We start from the raw sequence: 20,581 nt of genomic DNA on the forward strand, positions 1-20,581 counted from the left end.
GATGAAAAGTGGATACTGTACAATAATGTGGAATGGAAGAGATCATGAGGCAAGTGAAATGAACCACCACCAACCACACCAAAGGGCCGTCTTCATCCAAAGAAGGTGATGTTGTGTATATGGTGGGATTGGAAGGGAGTCCTATATTATGAGCTCCGTCCGGAAAACCAAACAATTAATTCCAACAAGTACTGCTCCCAATTAGACCAACTGAATGCAGCACTCGACGAAAAGCATCCAGAATTAGTCAACAGAAAACACATAATCTTCCATCAGGGTAACACAAGACCACGTGTTTGTTTGATGACCAGGCAAAAACTGTTACAGCTTGGCTGGGAAGTTCTGATTCATCTGCTGTATTCACCAGACGTTGCACCTTTGGATTTCCATTCATTTCAGTCTTTACAAAATTCTCTTAATGGAAAAAATTTCAATTCCTTGGAAGACTGTAAAAGGCACCTGGAACAGTTCTTTGCTCAAAAAGATAAAAAGGTTCGGGAAGATGGAATTATGAAGTTGCCTGAAAAATGGCAGAAGGTAGTGGAACAAAAGGGTGAATACATTGTTCAATAAAGTTCTTGGTGAAAATGAAAAATGTGTCTTTTATTTTTACTTAAAAGCCGAAGGCACTTTTTGGCCAACCCAATATGTATATAATGGAATATTACTCAGCCATAAAAAAGAATGAAATTTTGCCATTTGCAACAAGGGACACAGAGAGTATTGTGCTTAGTGAAGTAAGTCAGATAGAGAAAGACAAATACTCTTTATGTTAATGCTTATATGTGAAATCTAAAAAAGGAAAACAAATGTATATAAGAAAACAGAAACAGACTCAGATATAGAGAACAAACTAGTGGTTACCAGTAGGGATGGGGTGGGGGGAGGGGTTAGATGGGGTATGGGATTAAGAGGTACACTCTACTGTGTATAAAATAAGCTACAAGGACATATTGTACAGCATGGAGAAATATAGCCATTATTTTGTAATAACTTTAAAATGGAGTACGATCTATAAAAATATTGAATCACTATGCTGTGTACCTGAAACTAATATAATATTGGAAATCAACTATATGTCAATAAAATACAAAAATAAAAAAATTTTTAAATAAAATAAAATTTATAGGGCTTGATATGGTGAGTGGTAGAAAGTGACTCGGGTATCTAGCTTAGGTATTTGGACAGATAATAATGCCACTGTTGGAAGATAGGAATCTGTACTTCCTGTAGAGGAAAAATACATTGGATGGCAAGACATCGAGTTGTTTGGCTATGCTGACTTTGCGGTGATTGTGAGACATCTAGGCTGGAACTAAGTAGAGTGTGCAGGCTTGGAGCTAAAGATCAGGCAGTTCTGGAAGCCATTTAAGTAGAAGAGCTTACCCAAGGGTAGCTAATGAGAAGATTGCTGGTAACAAGAGGTGCACCAATATTGAATTAACAGAGCCAGGAAAAGCGATTGAAAAGGAGAAATCAAAAGCATGAGAACAAGGATTAATGGATATCAGAAAAGCATGAAAGCAGATACTTGCAAGAGGGTGGAAGTGTCAGTGTCAGACAGTGATTAGGCTCAGACTATGAGGCCTGAAAATGTTATGCAATCAAGAGTTCTCTGAGGACTTGCCTGTAATGTCAGTAGAATAATAGGATAGAGGCCAGAGTTAATAGGTTTAATCTGAATCATAGTGGATGACAATGCTTTTTTAAGACTGTATGTAAATGGAAGACAAGAGGAAAATGAAGTTAGATTCTTTCTTCAACCTTGTACCAAAAAAGTTCCCGATGGGCTAAGCATTGAAATGTAATATTAAATCATGAATATAAATATAAATAAAATACAAAACTCAAGTGACAAAAATACAAGGACAAAGAAGGCTTTTTGAAATATGATGGCAGTATCATGAATTAAAAACACAGAATATTTGTACAGATATCAAAACACACCATAAGCAAAATTATGAGAGAGGAGAAACTGGGGGGGGTGGAATAGGTGATTGGCAAATTGTATGAGTATTGATTGGTACCTAATATTTGTATGTTGCTTTCTAGTTAAAGAACCTTTTTCCATATATCCTTGAATTTAATTATCATAGTAACCCTGTGAGGTAGGTATTTTTACTGCTATTTTATACTGGCAGACCCAGAACTTGAAACTAGATTTTCTCCTAAATTCAGTACTCTTTAACTCTGTTAACAGTCACTTTTCTTCCATTCATTCATTCACTGCTGCAGAACACATTCTGCAAGCCAGATCAACACAAAAAGTAGAGAAGATACAAGTAAGCTATGTAGACTAGGGAAATGTGACATAAATATAGTGACAGAGAAAATTTTACAACATTGTAAATGCATATTATTTACAAATATGCTAGTTAGTTTTCAAATTTAAGGAAAACTGATGTCTTCGTATGAGAATTTAAATTTCTAAAATGACTCAAAGTAGTTGAACAACCTGGCCAAACCAATTATAGCCATGAAAGAAACTAAATAGTCCAACATATATCTAGAGAGGCACTAGACCCAGAGGATTTTAATGGATGAATTATACTAAATTTTCAAAAAACAAGTAAATCTTAGCTATGAAAATATTTCAGAGCTCAGAAAAAAATGGAAGCTCCCAGCTCATTTTATGAGGTTGGCATCCCTTTAAAGATACTAACAAGATAAAATGCTACCATCACTGGAATTGTTCAGCATGTGCATATATCTGCATGGAAAGGAGACAGGAAGTCGGGGGCAGGGGATTTCAGGTCAGAGAGGGGATTAAAGAAGGATTTTCAGTTTTCTTTGTGATGTCTGTATTTACAGTGAGAAATATTCAGGTATTATTTTTTAATTACCAGTTGTCATTTCTGTAGAGTTTTGATAAGCGTGGCTGTTTTATAAAAATGAGATTTTTACTTCGTAATATTTTCCTAGATAATTTAAAGTATTTCATTTACTGATTTTATAATAGTTCTCATTACTTGAGGTCTGCTTAATCAACAAATTGTCTATTAGCTCCTAATTTCAAGAGTGTGTAAATTCAACTCTTAACAATTTCAAGACACACATCTTGGGTATGATCTTTATCTTCAATTCTTTTTTATAGGTATTTGATTATATGATAGAACCAGGAATTCACAGGAGCTTGAGGTATCCATGTATTTACATGGTTGCCATGACAAAGGGAAATCATAAATATGGAGGTCTTTTCAAAAAACAACAGATGAAGACTATCATGGTTGAGTGCTTCTTCCAAATTCATCAACAAAGATCCATCAGTAAAATTACATCTAAAGAAAAGACTTTAAGAAAACAAATGTGACTGTTTGCTAGTCGATTACACTGAGGTGTATTAAAAGTACTGTATTTACTTGCAGATTGGCCACCTCCAAGAAATGGTAAGCAAAAGTGAACAAGGTCTTGGCTCTGCAGAAGGACTCATTGCTAGTCTTCAGGACTCCCAGGAAAGACTTCAAAATGAGCTGGACTTGACTAAAGGCAGGCTGAAGGAGACCAAGGATGCTCTATTAAATGCTGAGGTAATGTCATTATCCTGTTATAATCTAAATATCAGCAAGGTAAAAATATAATTTAGTTACTTTGCTTAAAGTTTATTACAAACATCACATTTATATATAATTATTATTAGTTTCCTAGGACTGCCATAACAAAGTACTACAAACAAGGTGGCTTAAAACAACAGAAATTTATTCTCTCACAGTTCTGAAGATTGAAAGTTCAAAATCAAGGTGTTATCAGGGCCATTCTCCCTTTTAAACCTCTGAGGGAGGATCCTTCCTTGCCTTTTCCAGCTCCTGGTAGCCCCAGGCATTCCTTGGCTTGTGGCAGCACAACTTCAGTCTTTTCTCTGTCTTTGCATGGCATTCTTCCTGTGTCCTCACATCTTCTTGTAAGGACACCAGTCATACTGGATTACGGGCTTACCCTATTTCAGGGTGGCCCCATCTTACCTAATTACATCTTCACTGACCCTGTTTCCAAATAGCATCACGTTCTGAGGAACTGGGGTGTTAGGACTTCTACATATCTTCTTGGAAACACAATTCAATCCGTAACAGTTAGTATGCACAGTTCTTTTACTGGTAAGAGTTGAACTCTCATCTATAGCAACTAAGTAATTCTCTGTGACCTACAGAGTTTGGAAAAGATTTGTCTTTCCCCTTCAGGGTCATGAAGCAGAGCAAATATTTAGACTGCCTTAGAAGGTAGAGAAGTGAACCATACAACTAGGGGGACAGTAGCTAGAGATTTATTATTTTTTCTTTCAGAGAGATGGTTTAAGGTGTGGGCTCTGAAGTCAGATTGGTTGGGTGTGAATTCTGGATCTATCACTTAGTGTGTAACTTTGGGCAAGTTACTTATTCTCAATCTTAATTTCCTCATCCACACAATGCAGGAGAGGCAGGGGATAATACTGCACGTCACACTGCTATTGTCATAATTGACTGAGGTAAACCGTTAACAGCACAGTGCTTAGCAAGATAGTAAGCGCTCAGTAAATGTTGCCTTCAAATTTTATTTTTTTAGCTTAGAATTGGATTCAGTTCCATTTCTTTAAGGTCCTTGCTCATATTTACATTGTTCTTCTATCAAATAGTAGAACATAATAAAAACACTTAAGCAAAACCTTATCAACTGTTCATTTTCTGTTCTGCTGGACAAATTTAATTGAGAAAATATAGGTGCTGCCTCACAGTGTACCATAACTTTGAGTAAGCTTCTTAAGAGCAAGTGTTTTCTTTACTTCTTTTCCCACCCCAGTAATGTCTCATAAAGTGCTTTGCATTCAGTAAAAGACATACGCTTTGAGAAATTCTACTCCATTCAACACTGTCTTTGGTGGAAAAAAATAATTCTTAGAGGCAGAGTACTTAGTGAAAATGACAGTTGGCTAAGATGGCTGAATTCAGGTTTCAATACTTACTGCTTACTAGCCAGGTCAACAATTTCAGCACTGACTTGCTACTTTCCCATCAATCTGGATATGCCCCTCAACAATGCTGCAATGTGCTACTAGCAAGTGGGTGATCCAGAAAGGGTCATTGTGTTAACAGAAGGATGGACCATCATCTCTTCCTTTTCCATTGTACCCTAAGAGCAGCTACACTGCTGGCAGGGATCGATGGTTGCCAGTGTTGTCCAAACAGGTCATATCCAGCCCCAAGCTCCAGAAAACCACTTGATTTATGCTACTCTACAGAGATTTCATGTTACCATGATAACACTAAACCCATGGACCACTGGTTTCAAGTTACAGGATAAAAATAGAAGCCTAAATGTCTCACGATTATTTTAATCATGTCAGTGAGATACAACTATAATGCTTAAGCTTTGTAGATAGCATACTTTTTATATGAATGGGAATGAATTTTTACAGCGTATCTGCCTATGTAATGTGTGTACAGGTGAAGATAATTGAATCCTTAGATACCTATGATATGGAAAATTTAGTTAAGATTATTAATTTAATGCTGACTTTAAACTATTAAAATAATTTGCAAACTTATAAGCCTTAATAAAATATAGTTTGCACAAGGACATTTAAAATATTAAATGGGTACCATGATTTTATTGTCAGAAAATCTCAAATAATTGTCATAGATAGCACTATCAATTATTGTGCTGTAGAATTTAAAAGTTATAATGCAAGCACTCTGTTATTTGAAATAAGCAACAGTGACTTTGCTTTTGAAGACTAGTCTTCATTGAAAAGTTTTTATTCTTCAGAGTGAGCTAGAACAAGAAAGGCAACAGCATGAAGAAACACTTGCTGCCATGAAAGAAGAGGAGAAACTGAGAGTGGACAAAATGGCCCACGACTTAGAGATAAAATGGACTGAAAACCTTAGGTACATTCTTTACTCAGTAATGTAATCTTATCTATACAGACGTGCAGAAAATGGTTTTCTGTTATATGGCTTATATTGTCTCATTGTTGAAGCTGTAGTAGCAGCATTTTTAATGAATTTTTCCCATGATTAATTGCAGAGAAATTGGAATTCTCTTTTTCTGCTTAAATATAGATTACTTTTTATTTCATTTCCTGGACTATAACATAGGCAGAGTACTCACCGGAAGTCAAAGGACTTTTTGCTCTAGTACCTATTCTGCTGTTGATAATTTGATAAATCATGACCTTGGATAAGTTACCAATTTACTTTATGGTCTTTAACTATGAAATAATCACCTCTTATTCTGAGTTGGCTTTTGAGGAGGATTAATTAAATGCTTAGAAAACCTGCAAACAACTATACTGCAGTTATTGAGAGGAATAATTCTCTTCACAAATTAAGTGCATTTGTTCTATTTTAGACAAGAGTGTTCTAAGCTTCGTGAAGAGTTAAGGCTTCAACATGAAGAGGATAAAAAGTCAGCAATGTCTCAACTTTTGCAGTTAAAAGAGCGAGAGAAAAATGCAGCCAGAGATTCATGGCAGAAAAAAGTAGAAGATCTCTTAAACCAGGTAATTAATAGTCTGTAGATTATGGAGGTTCATTTTCCTTGACATTCTCTAGCTACAGAAATATAAAACACTGTGTGTTAATTCACTGTATTTTGTCATTTTTCATAGGGCAAACTTAAAATTTTTTAACTGTATAAAATCAAGGAGACATATTCTTAAACTTATGAAACTGTGTGCTAAATAATTATGTTACATCTGCAGTCCTAAATACTGAGAAGCACTTACAGTTTTTTGGTTTAATATTTGAAATGAATGCATTAAAGATTTTAAATGGAAAAGTTTTTTTTTTGGAAGTATAACATCTTTTTCCAAGCCATTAGATACCATTTGGGCAGTGGAAGGTAAAATTTATTAGATGTTATTCTGATTTCCTAAAACCACTTACCAGAAGTGAGTAATTTACTTTCTCACCAACAGGAAGTTGCCTCCTATGCTTCAAAATGACATAAATGAAAGGTGGTTTTCTAAATCTGTCTTCTTATGTCAGGCTCGTTATTTCCAGAGCATTTATAACTATAATTAAAAGAATTTGCACATTTTCACTCATTTACACAACTTCTAAATTTATGAATTCTTAACAGTCTCCTGCAAAGCCAATAATTAAATAGGACTGACTACATGAGTCACCAGTTGATAAGCAAGTGCAGAACTTGGACCAGAAGCAGCTCAGCAATTTAGTGCCAGAAATACACTATTATCTTTCTATTTGTGATCATGATGAATTCCAAAATAAACAGGGCAGGCTTTTTGTAAGATTATTTATTACACAGGTACATACGTGCAGTGTCTTTCAAGAGTACTTTGAGTCTGCCAATTTGTGACTGGTATTTCATAATAACTTACAATGTTACTCTGGAAAGGGAGTATACCTACATGAATATTTATGAGCTTTTGTGAATAAATGAATCTGAAACCTTTGAAACAAAAATAAGAAAACAACAACTCTCATTAGAAGCTGGTCACCATGTTAGTATTGCTTATACCTTCTGTATACTTATTTTACATTTCTACTTCGGGATCTAGAAGGACAAGTTTTACTGGGTAGAGTGGTACTACTCCTCTATGATGTTCTGTATTTTGGAAGATTTAATTTTATCATATAATTCAACTACATGATAAAAATGGAAAACATCCTTAAAAGTCCGCCTTGTTTTTCAATCAGGAAGTATTGACATAGACATTTTCTGGCTAGATTTGGCACTGTAAAGAGGGCCCACCACTTCTCCCACCTGTTTTCTATCAAATTATTTTATTCATTATTCATTTACTCTTCCTTATATTAAATTGTCAGATTTCATCCATGCTTGTCTGATATTCTTTTCTTGTCTTTTTTTTTTTTTTTTTTTGGATACCTAGTCTACATTGTTCATTCCCGAGAGGACATGATGCTTTGCATCTTGTTCGAGGTCTATGTATTATAAAATACTTTATTACATGTGGCTCCAATTTTTGCTAGCTTGACAGAAAGAATTTTTTAATCAGTTTTCAAAGCAGATTAACCATAAATTAATTGCCTCCAAAGGTAAAACTGTTCTGTGCTGCTTCAGGCCATCAGGCCATTTTCAAAATTACAGTATCTTCCTTTCTCGCCACTTCTAAAATATGTAGGGCACACACATTACCGTAGATAAGCTGGCAAATAGCTGTTGCATCCAGGATTGTCTACCTGAAGAAAGTTAAGAAAACAACTAAACAAAGGATTTCACGTTAAAGTAAAAGTGGGTATTATGTTAAGAGGTTTCACTCTTTGTAGACGTATGAGATGACAGCAGTTCTAGCAAGCCAGCAATTTTTTAATGGAACTTTGTTTTGGAAAGAAGACCCTTCCTGGCCCTTTGGATCTTGTTCTCTTGATTCTTTCTGATAGTTTCCTAGAGGCTGTGCTCTGACACCTGCTCCACCACTTTCCACTTGCCTGACTCCTGCTCGGCCCAGCTCCTCAAACCTTCCACCCCCAACCCTGACCCCTACAGCCATTCCACTCTGTTCACCCAGCACAGCCTGCATCCCTCCGCACTTAGGGAAAACAGACCTGGCTTGGGGTTTGTGACATTAAGGAAGTAAGAGTGGAGAATAGAATGGGAAACAGCCAGGGCCTAGGCAGAAGCGTATGTTATGAAAGGTATCAGAAGATCTGCATTTTCATGTATTTTAATTATTTCTGAGTGAACTGAACACAAGTCTAACTTTTGTGCCTTAGCTTACATGTATTTCGTCCTACTCAGAGCAAAGAAGAAGTAAAGTAATTTGTCTTTCACATGAATTTAAACTCTTGAGAGTTAAATTTGATTTAAACTAACCCTCATAGCCTACGTATCAGAAAAATGGGCATAGAAAGGCATAAGAATTTCATTTTTCTTTAATCAGATGTTTTTTACTTTATGAAAAGTTCCAAAAGCTATTATTTTCATTCTGTGCTCCAATCAGAGTCTAATTTTATATCTTTTAGTTTTCTTTTACTATTTCATTGTGTTCTTTTTTTTCTATTCAATGATTACACTTTAGTGCAAAACTAATTATTCTTCCTGGGCTGATCAGTGCGTACATTTGAATTCCTTGAAAGCAAAAGAACTACATTGTTATTTTTCAACTCTGTCTAAATAAAAGCGATTATATAGATTCCCCTGTGATCGTATTTTCTACTTGTGATCCTAAACTGTCATCATTTATTTCTTTATTTCACCTTTTTCAAGGCAGATTTAATTTTGGGTCCAATATGACTTCATATTCCAGTGCCCTCATTCAGATCAGTGGACTGAGAAATTTGAGAAACACACGGATCATTCAGGCATAAAATTATGGAATTTTGTAGTTTATGTGTGACTCTCCATTTTGAACTTTGAGGCCCCAAGGTCATTTAGCTGGTTATAGCGATGTATATGACACAATTTTTACTCTCCACATATTTACAGTATAATAGGGGAAAGATTTGTATACAGATACCTACAGTAAAAGTCACTATGTAGTGAGTGACTTTATAAACGGTCTGGACAGTTTGTACTGTAGGAGCAATGGTGCAGCAGCTCTGCCAGCTCACCAAGCTGGTTGTGCACATACCTTCTCAACTTCACATTCAGGGTCATCACGGCGGTGGCTTGCAACCATCCATGGTGGGAGTGTTTACATCACAGATACAGCAAATGCTACAAATGAGGGCTTTGTTTTTCAGAGAGCTGTTAAACATTTACCAACATACTGCTGGGTAGGAGAATAGAGTAGAGAAAGAGTAGTATAACCAGTGTGATTGAGAAAGAGTTCATTGAGGAGGTCAGCTTTAGTGTGACTCTTGAATAAGGTGAAGGACGAACACAAATATTTTTATTCATTTACCAAACGTTTAATTGAATATACTCTTATCTCCCAGGCACTGTGGGGAATACAGAAAAATAAGAGGACGGTTGGGGAGAGAGGTCATTGTGAAAAACTTTGACTTCTAGGCTTGGGAGTTCAAAGTTCGCTCAATAAGCTGTGAGATTCTATCAAAGGTTTGTGGACAGAGGAATCACATGCTGAAATTTTTATGTTAGACAGCTTAATATGGCTGTGATGTTGAAGTGAGGGTGAAATGGAGACATCTCGATATAAATACCTAAGTTAGTGTCTGCAGCAGAACTCTTGAATGCGTGCCGTGCACCCCTCTGCCATGCCAGCCTAAGGCAGCCCGCCCCTCCTAGACCCCCCATCCCTCACTGCTCAGCCTCCCCTCTCACCCTGAACAGCCAGCCTGTCGGCACTTCCTGCTCTCTACCTTCACAGTGAGTGAGCCCGCATCTGCCCGTCTCTCACCGCTTCCTGCACTACCAGCCCAGTCCAAGCCATTTGCAGTTCTCTTCTGCACCGCACCTGGAACCTACATTTGGTCTCCCCGCTTCTCCTCTTACCTACCTACAAATTGCTTTCCAACCGGCCAAAGTGGTGCTCTTAAAATATTAAGTTGGATGAAGTTATTCTTCTGCTTCAAATCCACCAGTGGCTTCCCATCACGTTGAGAACACAATCCACACTCTTACTATGGCCTGCCGTAGCCTCGTGATTCGGACCTTGTGATTTGGCCTCTGGCTGCGTTGCCCGTGTCATCTTCTGCCACTTTCTCCCTTCCTTTTTTACAGTCATACTGGACTACTTGGAAGTTTCTGGACCACACACACCAAGATTAATCCATCTCAGGGCCTCTGCATCTGCCACTCCCTCCAAACGGAATCCTCTTTCCCCAGATCTACATGGCTTGTTCCTCAATTTGTTCAATTCTCTGCTCAGATCTTAACTCCTCAAAAAGATCTTCCTTGACCACTTTAAATAGCACCCTCTGTCACTCTCTGTCTTCTTATTCTGCTTTGTGTTTCTTCAGAACATTTGTTATCACATAGCATCATATTGATTCTCTTACCTATTAGAATGTAGTTCCATGAGAGCTGGATCTTTATCTGTATTGTTCACTGCTGCATCCCCGGCAGCTTAAACTGTGCCTGGCATGCAGTAAGCCCTCAGTAGTTGTTGAAGAAAGAAAAACTGAGGCACGGCATCCAAAGAGGAAGTTGTCAAATATATGAAGTACAAATAATTCTACCCAAATAGGACCTGAGTTAAGTTTATTTCACTGAGAATTACCAGAGAAATTGTAAAGGAACAAATCATGTAATTTGATGGAATACTTTGGTAAAGGAGAAGGAAATGTTAAAACTGACCCAGGATTTCAAACCAGGATAATGAAAAGAAGATCATCATCTGAGACAGGGAGGTCACGACAAACTACTTCATTGAAGGGAGGTGAGGTGGTAAGTTTGGTTTTAGATGTATTGATTCTACAATCCCAGGATATTTTGGCATTTGTCACACTCAGTAGGAAAGAACAATGACATGAATAAGAAACAGAGCATTAAAATCAATGCTCTTGATCAAGAGTGACTGAAAAGCCAGTTTCTTAAGGCTGTTGCAGACCGCTTTCTGATTTCTAGACTAGTGCTGTCTAAAATAGTAGTGACAGGCCACCTATGACTGTTCAGCACTTGAAATAAACTTCATCCAAATTGAGATGTCAGTGTAATATTTATACCGGGTTTCAAAATTTTAGTATAAAAAAAGAATATGGAATGTCTCACTAGTACTTTTTATATAATCTCATGTTGAGATGCTAGTGTTTGGGATATATTGGGTTACATATATGCCTAAAAATAATTTTACTTTTTTTTTAATATGGCTACTAAAAAATTAAAATTACATATGTGGCTCTGAATTATAATTCTATTAGCACTGGTCTAGACTATTTAGAACGCAAAATTTTGAGTAAATTTGGCACTATAAGCTCAGAACGCATTCTGCTGGCTCTCTCTCTTAACTCTTTAAGAAGTTTTATGTTAGGAAGAAAGAAATTCTCTCTCTTTAGAAATCATATTTCAGTCTATTGAAAAAAGATTATATTTTCATCAGTTTTATGCCCATTTTAAATGAGTAACAATACTACCTTTTAATGGAAGAATAGCTGCAAGCAGATTCTGAGGTAGAAGGAATAGAAAAGGACTTGGAATAATCATCTCTTCTCAGCTAATTCGAACCATGACCTTGACGGAAGCCCTAAGCAGTGCCAGGAGATCAGTGAAGCTGACCCTGAAGGTTCAGAATCCTCTCCCTAGAAATTAGGAGGGCAGGAACTATGTAAAAGAAACATCAGAGATCCAGCCTGAACCCTGGGAAAAGAGAGGACTTGGGTAAGGAAGAGGGAAGTCAAAGGAAGAAGAAGCAGGAAGACGAAGGGAAATAACATGGAGAAAAGAGAAAAGCCAGCTAGAACAGAGAGTGGGAATAGCAGGCATGGCTCAATTTTGCTTTCTCAGAAAATGTGGAATGGAATTAAAGTCTACCAAAAACCAACCAACATCCATTATACTTCATTCTTCCTACTTCAGTTCCTGGATTCAAAGTTAATTTGCAATATTTTCCTTAGTAAATATGGAAGTTTTAAATTTTTCTTCAGTCAAAAAAATTAATGACATTCTTACTTCAGCTATGTTATATCCTCTTTTATCAGACCTATGTTATTTTTCTGCTTGAGTTTTTTTTCTTCTAAAATAAATAGTACTAAATTGCTTTCTGAATTAATTTGCAAATCGAAAAATATTTAATTTTCTTTTCCCTGCCAAAAACTGCCTTTTGCAAATTTAAGTCTATCCAGTTTTTATATTGACATCTTTAGGAGAAGAGAGTGAAGAGATGAAACTATGATATCTATACCTAACTTTAAAAGAGATATTAAAATACTGGGTAGTTTTAATGTGTACTGAGTGTGTGTGTGTGTGTGTGTGTGTGTGTATCTGTTCTGCAAAATACTATAGTAGGACTGTGATGAAATGCAGAACAGTTTGTGCCTTCAGGGGTACTAGGGCCCAGACACACCTGAAAAATACTTAAGAACTTCTAGATGGCATTGTAGTAATAAATCAATTTAATCTATTTCATTTCCTATGGCAAGATACTAAAAAGAATTAAAATATTTTGGATATGAAAGCGTTCAATGGATGTATGATTATAAAGTTATTTAAAGACGTAGTCTCTGAGAAGTGTTAAGATTACCTAACATATTAGCTTTTCTCTACCTTAATTTCATTTAAAAGCCAGTTATTACTAATTTAGTTAAAATATTAAACAATTGTTCATGACTTTTTCTTCTATTTTTTGCTTCAGGAGAATTATTAAAGTTGTGATTCCTACTTCTAATCTTAGGTTTATTGGTTGCTTTTCTCTAGATATTAGTATATTTGAAATTAATATTAGAAAAAGCTTTACATAATTTAAGAAATTACAGTATTGTATATTAAATATTTAATTTTGGAACATTTTATTAAGATCTAACATATTTTACTTGAATTGCAACATAAGATTAGTGTAGATATTCCTTCAAGGAATTTAGAAATTTAACAAATTACATTTCTTTTGTTAGTAATGAAAATTTTATTCTGTCTATTGGCATTTGATGACATTTTGACATATGTCAAAAATTCAGTGCTTCTGATATGCCAGGCACTGTGTCAGACCAGTGATGGGGTTGTAATGATCTCTGCCTTCTCATTGCTTATAATCTAGAAAAGAAGGCAAATAGAAATAACAGTGTGACACATTAATTCATTACAACCATGGGACACAAGTGTATGTACCATGAGGACCTAACATAGTCTGGGAACTTGGGGAAGGCTTCTCTGAGTGGGGGATCCTTTACCTGAGACGTGGAAGAGAAGCAGTAGTCAGGCCAAGAGGAGAAGGAGAACAGCAATGTGGGGAGAGGGGGAAGTATGTGCAGAGGCCCTCAGCCTGCCCCCAAATACCTTTGTTCTGGGGAATAGAGAGCTAGGAAGGTGGTAGAGGTAGGCAGGGTCGGATCTTGTTTGCCTTGTTGAGACTTTAAAGTGCAATGAGGAGCTACTGAAAGGTTTTAATCAGGAGCGTGACGCATTCAAATATTGAAATTTCAAAACTCTGACTGCGGTATGGAGAACAGACTAGAGTGGGGCAAGATAGGTGCCCTTCAGCGTATGTTGCTTCCCTCTTGGCAGTCGATCTTTGTTCAGATTAATATTTTCTGAACAAATATTTAGTATACTCATTAGTTCATTTCTCTGAAGGGTTACGTTTCTAAGTCTTAGATTCTGTTGGCTTTTGTCAACAGGATTTATGCAAGATATACATATTTTTTCTAAATAATTTCTTTCTTTTTCGTTATCTAGAAATGTCTCATTACTGCTTATGTTACTGGGGGGAAAGGGAAAAGGTAGAGAGTAGTAAGAACTAACTCAATAGTAAAAGTCCATATCGTTCATTTAGTCTTTTAGTAAACATTTATTGACCACTTACTCTTTGCCAGGTACCAAGTTTGGCAATTCGGATACAAAATATGAACAAGGCAGGGTCCTCTAAAAGCTTGTAATTCAGTGGATTTCAATAGTTATATACCAATATGTTTGCAAACTACAAACATGTAAAAAACCTTGTGCTATTTTCTAAATGAATAAACTGAGGTTTAGAACAATGAGATTGCTCCTAAGAGTATAGCTTCTTATGTACAAAGCTGTAAATTTCTAATTAAGTGCAGCAATTTTTAGTTATTTTCAGTTTTCTTCCTCACTTAGCTGAAAGTCTTATTATATTCATCCTTCAAGACTAGAAATGCTGAAACACACTCTATGTAAGCCTTACACTCTATGTAAGCCTTACACTCTATGTAAGCCTTACACTCTATGTAAGCCTTCTATGCTGAAGTATCCAAGTGCTCTCAGTGAGCTGAAGAGGACCTCTTGAGGCCCTTTTCACTCATCTCAAAAACTAACAAGTAGCTTAAGATGCTTTAAAACAAATTGACTATTATATAGGGCATCAATTTTTATTAGCATGGATCTTGCTTATATAGAATATTGCTAAATAATATTTTTGCATACAGATTTTTAGTTCATCCGATATTCTTTCAAGCAAACATTTACTTGGGGGAACCTCATCCAGTTTTGTGGTTTAAACACCATCTGTATGTCAGTGACTTCCAAAGTTAAATCTCCAGCCTTGATGTCTTCACCTAAATTCAGTCACTTGGTTGTCTATAGGCATCTCAGGCTTAGCATGTCTGACTCAAAAGTATTGATTCTCAATCCCATCCCATCATCTTCGCTTCTTGGCACTGCTTTTTGCTCAAAGGATGAGGAGTCATCCTTGCTTTCTCTCTTTCCTTTATCTCTCCTGTAATGTCAATCCTGTTTATTCCACCTCCAAAGCATATCCCAGCGCCACCTGCTTCCACCTCCCTTAGAAAACACTAGTCCAAGACACCATATAACAGCCTTCTATCTAGTCTCCCCAATTTCACTTTTTTCCACAAACTTGAAGTAATCTTTTATGATGTAAATCGGATCATGCCATTTTAAATGTCACGTTTTTCAAAAGATCTTTCCTTACCATCAACCCAGTATCACCTCTAGTCATTTCCTGTCACATCAACCTTTTTTGTCATAATATTTACCATGAACTTTTTCTTATTTTTTGTGTATGTTTGTTTTACTATCTTATTCAGTTCTCTATATCACTCTGTACTTCCTGGAATATAATAGTACTCTAATAAAAAATTTTTAAACAAAAGAATAAATCTTACTTCGTTTATGTACTCATCAGTAAGGGTATTGTGACCCAGTACCACTGTTGTGCCTTTTCTAATTGCTGTTGCCAGGTCTATGGTGCAAGTCACCCCAGGGCACAGCTTAGCAACCATGCCTTTGGTTTAGATATTTCCATGGCCTGCAACAGTATGTTGACAGAGTTAGTGACCATATGAGTTTAGATTCCAAATGTTCAAATATACTCTCAAATAAAATCTAAAATCTAGAATTCCTACAGAAGAATCTCTGATCTTTCATATTGGTCTCATTTATCAGTTAGTTCAGGAATCCTAAATGACATATATATTTTTGTCTGATGATACCTTAAAGAGTGAAAAAAATCTACTTCATAAGTAAATGCCATACATTTTACATTAACTTCTAATGCCAGAACATCAGTTCAGAGAAATACAAAGAGGTAAAAAAAAAGAAACTACAACTAAAAATCCCTCAGATTTTCTTAAGTTTTGTGAAGTCTGGGGAAGTGTCTCATTAGTATATAAAGCATATTATGAGTATGAGAAAGCATAAAGAAAAAAATAAAATTAACAGACTCTCTAAAGTATGAGAGTTTAAACTAAGAAGTTATGGTATAATCAAATAGAAAGTTAAGCATTTTTCTCAACTTATTTTTTCAACTCTGTGAACTATATCCTAAACTAAATTTTGTATTAGTCTTAAGTTATTGGTAAAAAATTGTTTACCAAATAAAAGCTAGCTTTAGTTTATGACACACCAAGGGATATTCACATTATGAGGAAAAACAGAAAATTATGTTTTGTCTGAAAATTTGATTAGTGTCCAAAGTAAAAACAATTTTACAGGAACTTTTCTAGTTATATTAATAATATAAATTAAAAATACTATTTTGTATCCTTGGAAGGCAAAAAAAGTGAGGCAATTGAAAATGAAATCACATTTTCCCTACATTTGGGGGAGGGAGAGTGTATGTTTTTTCAATGGTTTATCACTCAGAATTCCAATGAACTTCTAAAAAATGAACCTAGATCATACATAATTTTACCAAATATATCCTAGAAAACAGGGTTGAAAAGATATGAAGGCATCTCTTCTTCCTTTCCCCTGAGTATAAAACCAGATTATTATCAAATCTTTATATTTTCAATGATTATCCATATTTATTTCTGGCCCCCAAATTATGTAGTCTGATTCAAGTTAGTGTTTCAGTTCTCATCTGCTCATTTCTCGTAAGAGAAATCCTTCTAAAACCTACTCCAGTGCTGAGTGGAATGCTTTGAAGCATTATATTGCAGATTTCTGGGAGGCATTTAGAACAGTAATATTCCTTCTAGGTGCTTCAGTAACCATTATCTTTTAAACTGACCTCTGGTTTACACGTACTAGCCTTTGGTCTCTTGCATAGGTAAGTCTGCCAGCCCACAAGCATCAGACACTGTTCTAAGGGACTATAAATAATTTAGACTCTATGTTGCAAATGTCTTTTTGTCTGATTTCTTTCTCAGAACTGTCTTCAACTTATTTTTTTCTTGAGCATATTGTAATTAATGTTCTGTGTGTTACTCTCCCTTTTTATTCTTCTTTCTTTCACTTAGTTGATTTCTGAATGTTTCCCTTTATTCCTGTGATCTTTTTTATAGAGGCACTCTCTGGGTGAAGCTTTGCATAAATCTATCAACAATGTAAGTGAGCGGCACTTACAATTTGTACACAAGGGCATGTTGCATTTTTGGTTTTGCATAAGCATCATCACCGCTTTAAAGCTTTAACTTATGATTTTAAAAGATACACTTTTTGGCATTCAGTAAGATATGTTTTGTATATGGGTAGCAGAAGCTTCTAACTTTCAGGCTTGCATTTGTGTGTGTGCATACATCCACCACATTGTATTGATAAGCATGTACTTTATTTTAAAGCCAAGCAAGATTTTACCTCTCACACATAAACTTCATTATTTTAATGTTTACTTTGAAAGATATAGTAATATTTTTGAAAAACTATTAAGTTGTTGACTCTCATAAAAATGGAAATAAATGTATTTCTTCTTTTGTTAAACTAGTTTATGTTTTGAAAAAGTAGTATCAATTGACTTCTTAAGAGTATTAGATAGTTGTGCAGGTTCATAGATTCAGAACATATTTTACATTTTAATGTTAAAATTACTAAAAGATTTAAAGCAAAATGGAGTAAATCCCTTTCCTAAGAATTGGCAAAGTTATTCTTCTACTTATGTACACTAAAATGTGCAGAAATTAAGCTTCAAAGTTATATTCCATTTAAACACTCATTAAAATTTTTTTTCTTTACACGTGAAGAGAGAAAATGAGATTTATTTTCACATCAAACCCATACCCAACTTGTTTTTTTTAAAATAAGTTAACAGACAGCTAAGCATCTTTGAATATTTTTCTTGATATCCTAGGGCAGAGGTCAGCCAGCTTCTTCTGCAAAGGGCCAGACGGTAAATATTTCTGGCTCTGTGGGTCATGCAGTTTCTGTGGCAGCTACCGGACTCTGCTATTGTGTGAAAGTGGCCACAGGCAATACGTGAATGAATCCGTTAATCTACAGAAACAGACTGTAATGTGTCAATTCCTGACTTAGAGGAACCAGGTCTTGAGTCTAGAGATAGCCTGGGAAATTTTGATAACTTCAAAACTATGTTCTCATACCTTTCTAATTTTTTTCTACTATGCAAGAAAATTTTTTATCTACTCTTTATATTCAACTTTACTGTCTATGTAAAAATTAGAAATACATGAATACATTTAATGCCAGCTTCTTTAATATATTTTAAAGTAAGCAATAAAGATATTTATCTCAATGTTGGTGAAATAAGGCTACATTTAGAAATTTTTTTAAACAGTCACATAGAACATAGTAAGAATTTGGCCATGATTGCTATATTAATCCAGACTTTTTGACATATGTGCTAATTGGGATAGAAATAAGAACCCAAATAAGATATGAGTATTGTCAAAAATTAGTTGAATTGTACTTCAGAATACTTGCAACGACACAGTCACTTCTTTCTAAATAGTTATAAATGAAAAGGTGTTCATTAAAATAAAAACCTTACTGAAGTTGAATCTATTAGTAATTGAAATGAGAATGCGTTGACTCATCTCCTACAAAATAAGTAAAAGGGGTTTGTAACACACTGAAATCCCCATTCATTAATTCTCTTTTGTAATATCGTAGTCATTGAGGATGAACTCGTCACTCAGTCATCATCCAAACAAGATGTGACCTTGTCAGTGTCATTCAGCAGGGTGAGATCTACCCACCCGCTCCACACACTGTCTTCAGCCAGCCTTCCATGCAAGAAGCTTCCCACTATATGCTGTCTTGTTCTAAAAAAACATGTGATTGTTGATTCCTCTGTTCTTTATAAAAGCTTTATAATTTTTTCCAACTAAGAATGAGAGGATGATTAGAAACATATTCCAGAAATATCTTGAGGACATTAATTAGGCATTACTGTGGTTCTTAATCAATAAACTCAGTTTATAGGTCTTAGAAAATACCAAAAAAATTATGAACAATTCAGAATTTTTCAGGATGGTCATAATTTCAGAAGCTTAAGTTTACTTTTCTTACCTAGACTTTCCAAAAATAGCAAATTAGAGGTTAAAAAAGGAAAAAGCATAGAAAGAATTAAAATATTCAGACACCTTCAAACATTTTACATGAGCATTTATGTAAGTTGTTGACATAGTAGTAAATTATCCTTACTGTCCTCTACTAAGCCTATGGTAGCAGTTTTTAATGTTGCTTTATATATTTGAAAGTATTGAACTGAATATTAATATCATGTGGTTTAGACTTTCTAGTAATTTGTGTTGGCCTTTCTTGTCAAAATTAATAAGTGTTCTGGCTCAACACAACTCCATACCTATAACTTATTGAAAAATGAAATTATATTTACACATCCTATTTTTCAAATTGCTTTTTCTTGCTAATTTTCTTGTTTTCACAAAAATGAATGAACCCTCTCACACAAAACCTCTACCCTAAAAAGCAAATCATTTTTGAAAAATCATGATTTATAGAACAGCCTTCTTCAAAAACACGCAGAAGCACAAGATAAACAGTTCACCAATATCTTGATAAATTGATCAAAACTACAGGAAGAAAAAACCACAGGTATTATTACTTGAGGAAAATATTTTGTTTTCCTCCTTGGTCTCATAAAATGAACAGAGAGCAGAGGATAAGTAAAAGGCCAGGGCTTCAAAGACTTCTCTAGACATTGCTTTAAGATTATTATTAAAGAACCAGCCAGAGTCTTTCGTTTTATGAATTCTGGGGCAGTGGTTCTCAACTGTGACTGTGCATTGAAGTCATCTATGAAACTTAAAAAAGAGAGGTATGTACAGCCTTCTGATAGACTCATATGTGTGTGCATTTAGACCATTTGTTTTTGGGGGGGCGGGGGTTGGTGCAGTGTTTATAATAGCTAAACCAGGTGAGATGATCTGAATTTCCGTCAGGAAGAATTAAAGTAATTATAGTGTATTTATATTTTGGAATGATGTCTATTAGGATACATTTGGCTATAAGCAGCAGAATACCCAGGTAACCGTGGCTCAAGCTGTCAAGTTAATAAAGTGCTCAGGTACTTTCTGTACTGCTGCTTTGCCATGTTCAATGTGTTAACTTTTGGACCTCAAGTTTATCATGTCATAGTTGCAACATGGCTGCTATAGCTCCAGCTGTCATGTTCTTGAACAACTGTGCTAATGCAAGAGACTCTCCTTACGCATTTTTTACTTTTATCAGGAAATAAAGTCTTTCCCCTCCCCCCAAATTCCCCACATACTTCCTTTTAGCTTATTAACTAAAACAGGGTGATATGACCATAGAGTTAGATTACCGTGACTTTCTTATCCCAGTCATAATTCACTCCTTGGTGCTGGGAGAGGGGCATACCATCTTGAAGACAGGGATTTCCATTCAGTCTGTGAACAAACTCAAGAGTTCAGCTAACTGGGAAGAAAAG

General features: G+C 35.4%; 1 protein-coding gene across 6 annotated transcripts in view; it reads left to right on the forward strand.

The window, feature by feature from the left end:
• Positions 1–20,581, forward strand: part of FAM184A (family with sequence similarity 184 member A) — a 117,703-nt gene that overhangs the window by 69,741 nt on the left and 27,381 nt on the right. For 4 of the 6 annotated variants that reach the window (XM_007190771.3, XM_007190768.2, XM_007190770.3 and 1 more), the window contains exons 7-10: positions 3,366–3,527; positions 5,737–5,858; positions 6,322–6,472; positions 17,220–17,261. In XM_007190771.3, the coding sequence (XP_007190833.2) occupies positions 3,366–3,527; positions 5,737–5,858; positions 6,322–6,472; positions 17,220–17,261 (477 nt within the window). The remainder of the gene's footprint in view (positions 1–3,365; positions 3,528–5,736; positions 5,859–6,321; positions 6,473–17,219; positions 17,262–20,581) is intronic. The other 2 variants (XM_007190769.2, XM_028168693.2) reach the window with 1 other exon arrangement.

Source organism: Balaenoptera acutorostrata, chromosome 14, assembly GCF_949987535.1.
Source record: "Balaenoptera acutorostrata chromosome 14, mBalAcu1.1, whole genome shotgun sequence".
NCBI classification, from domain to species: Eukaryota; Metazoa; Chordata; class Mammalia; order Artiodactyla; family Balaenopteridae; genus Balaenoptera; species Balaenoptera acutorostrata.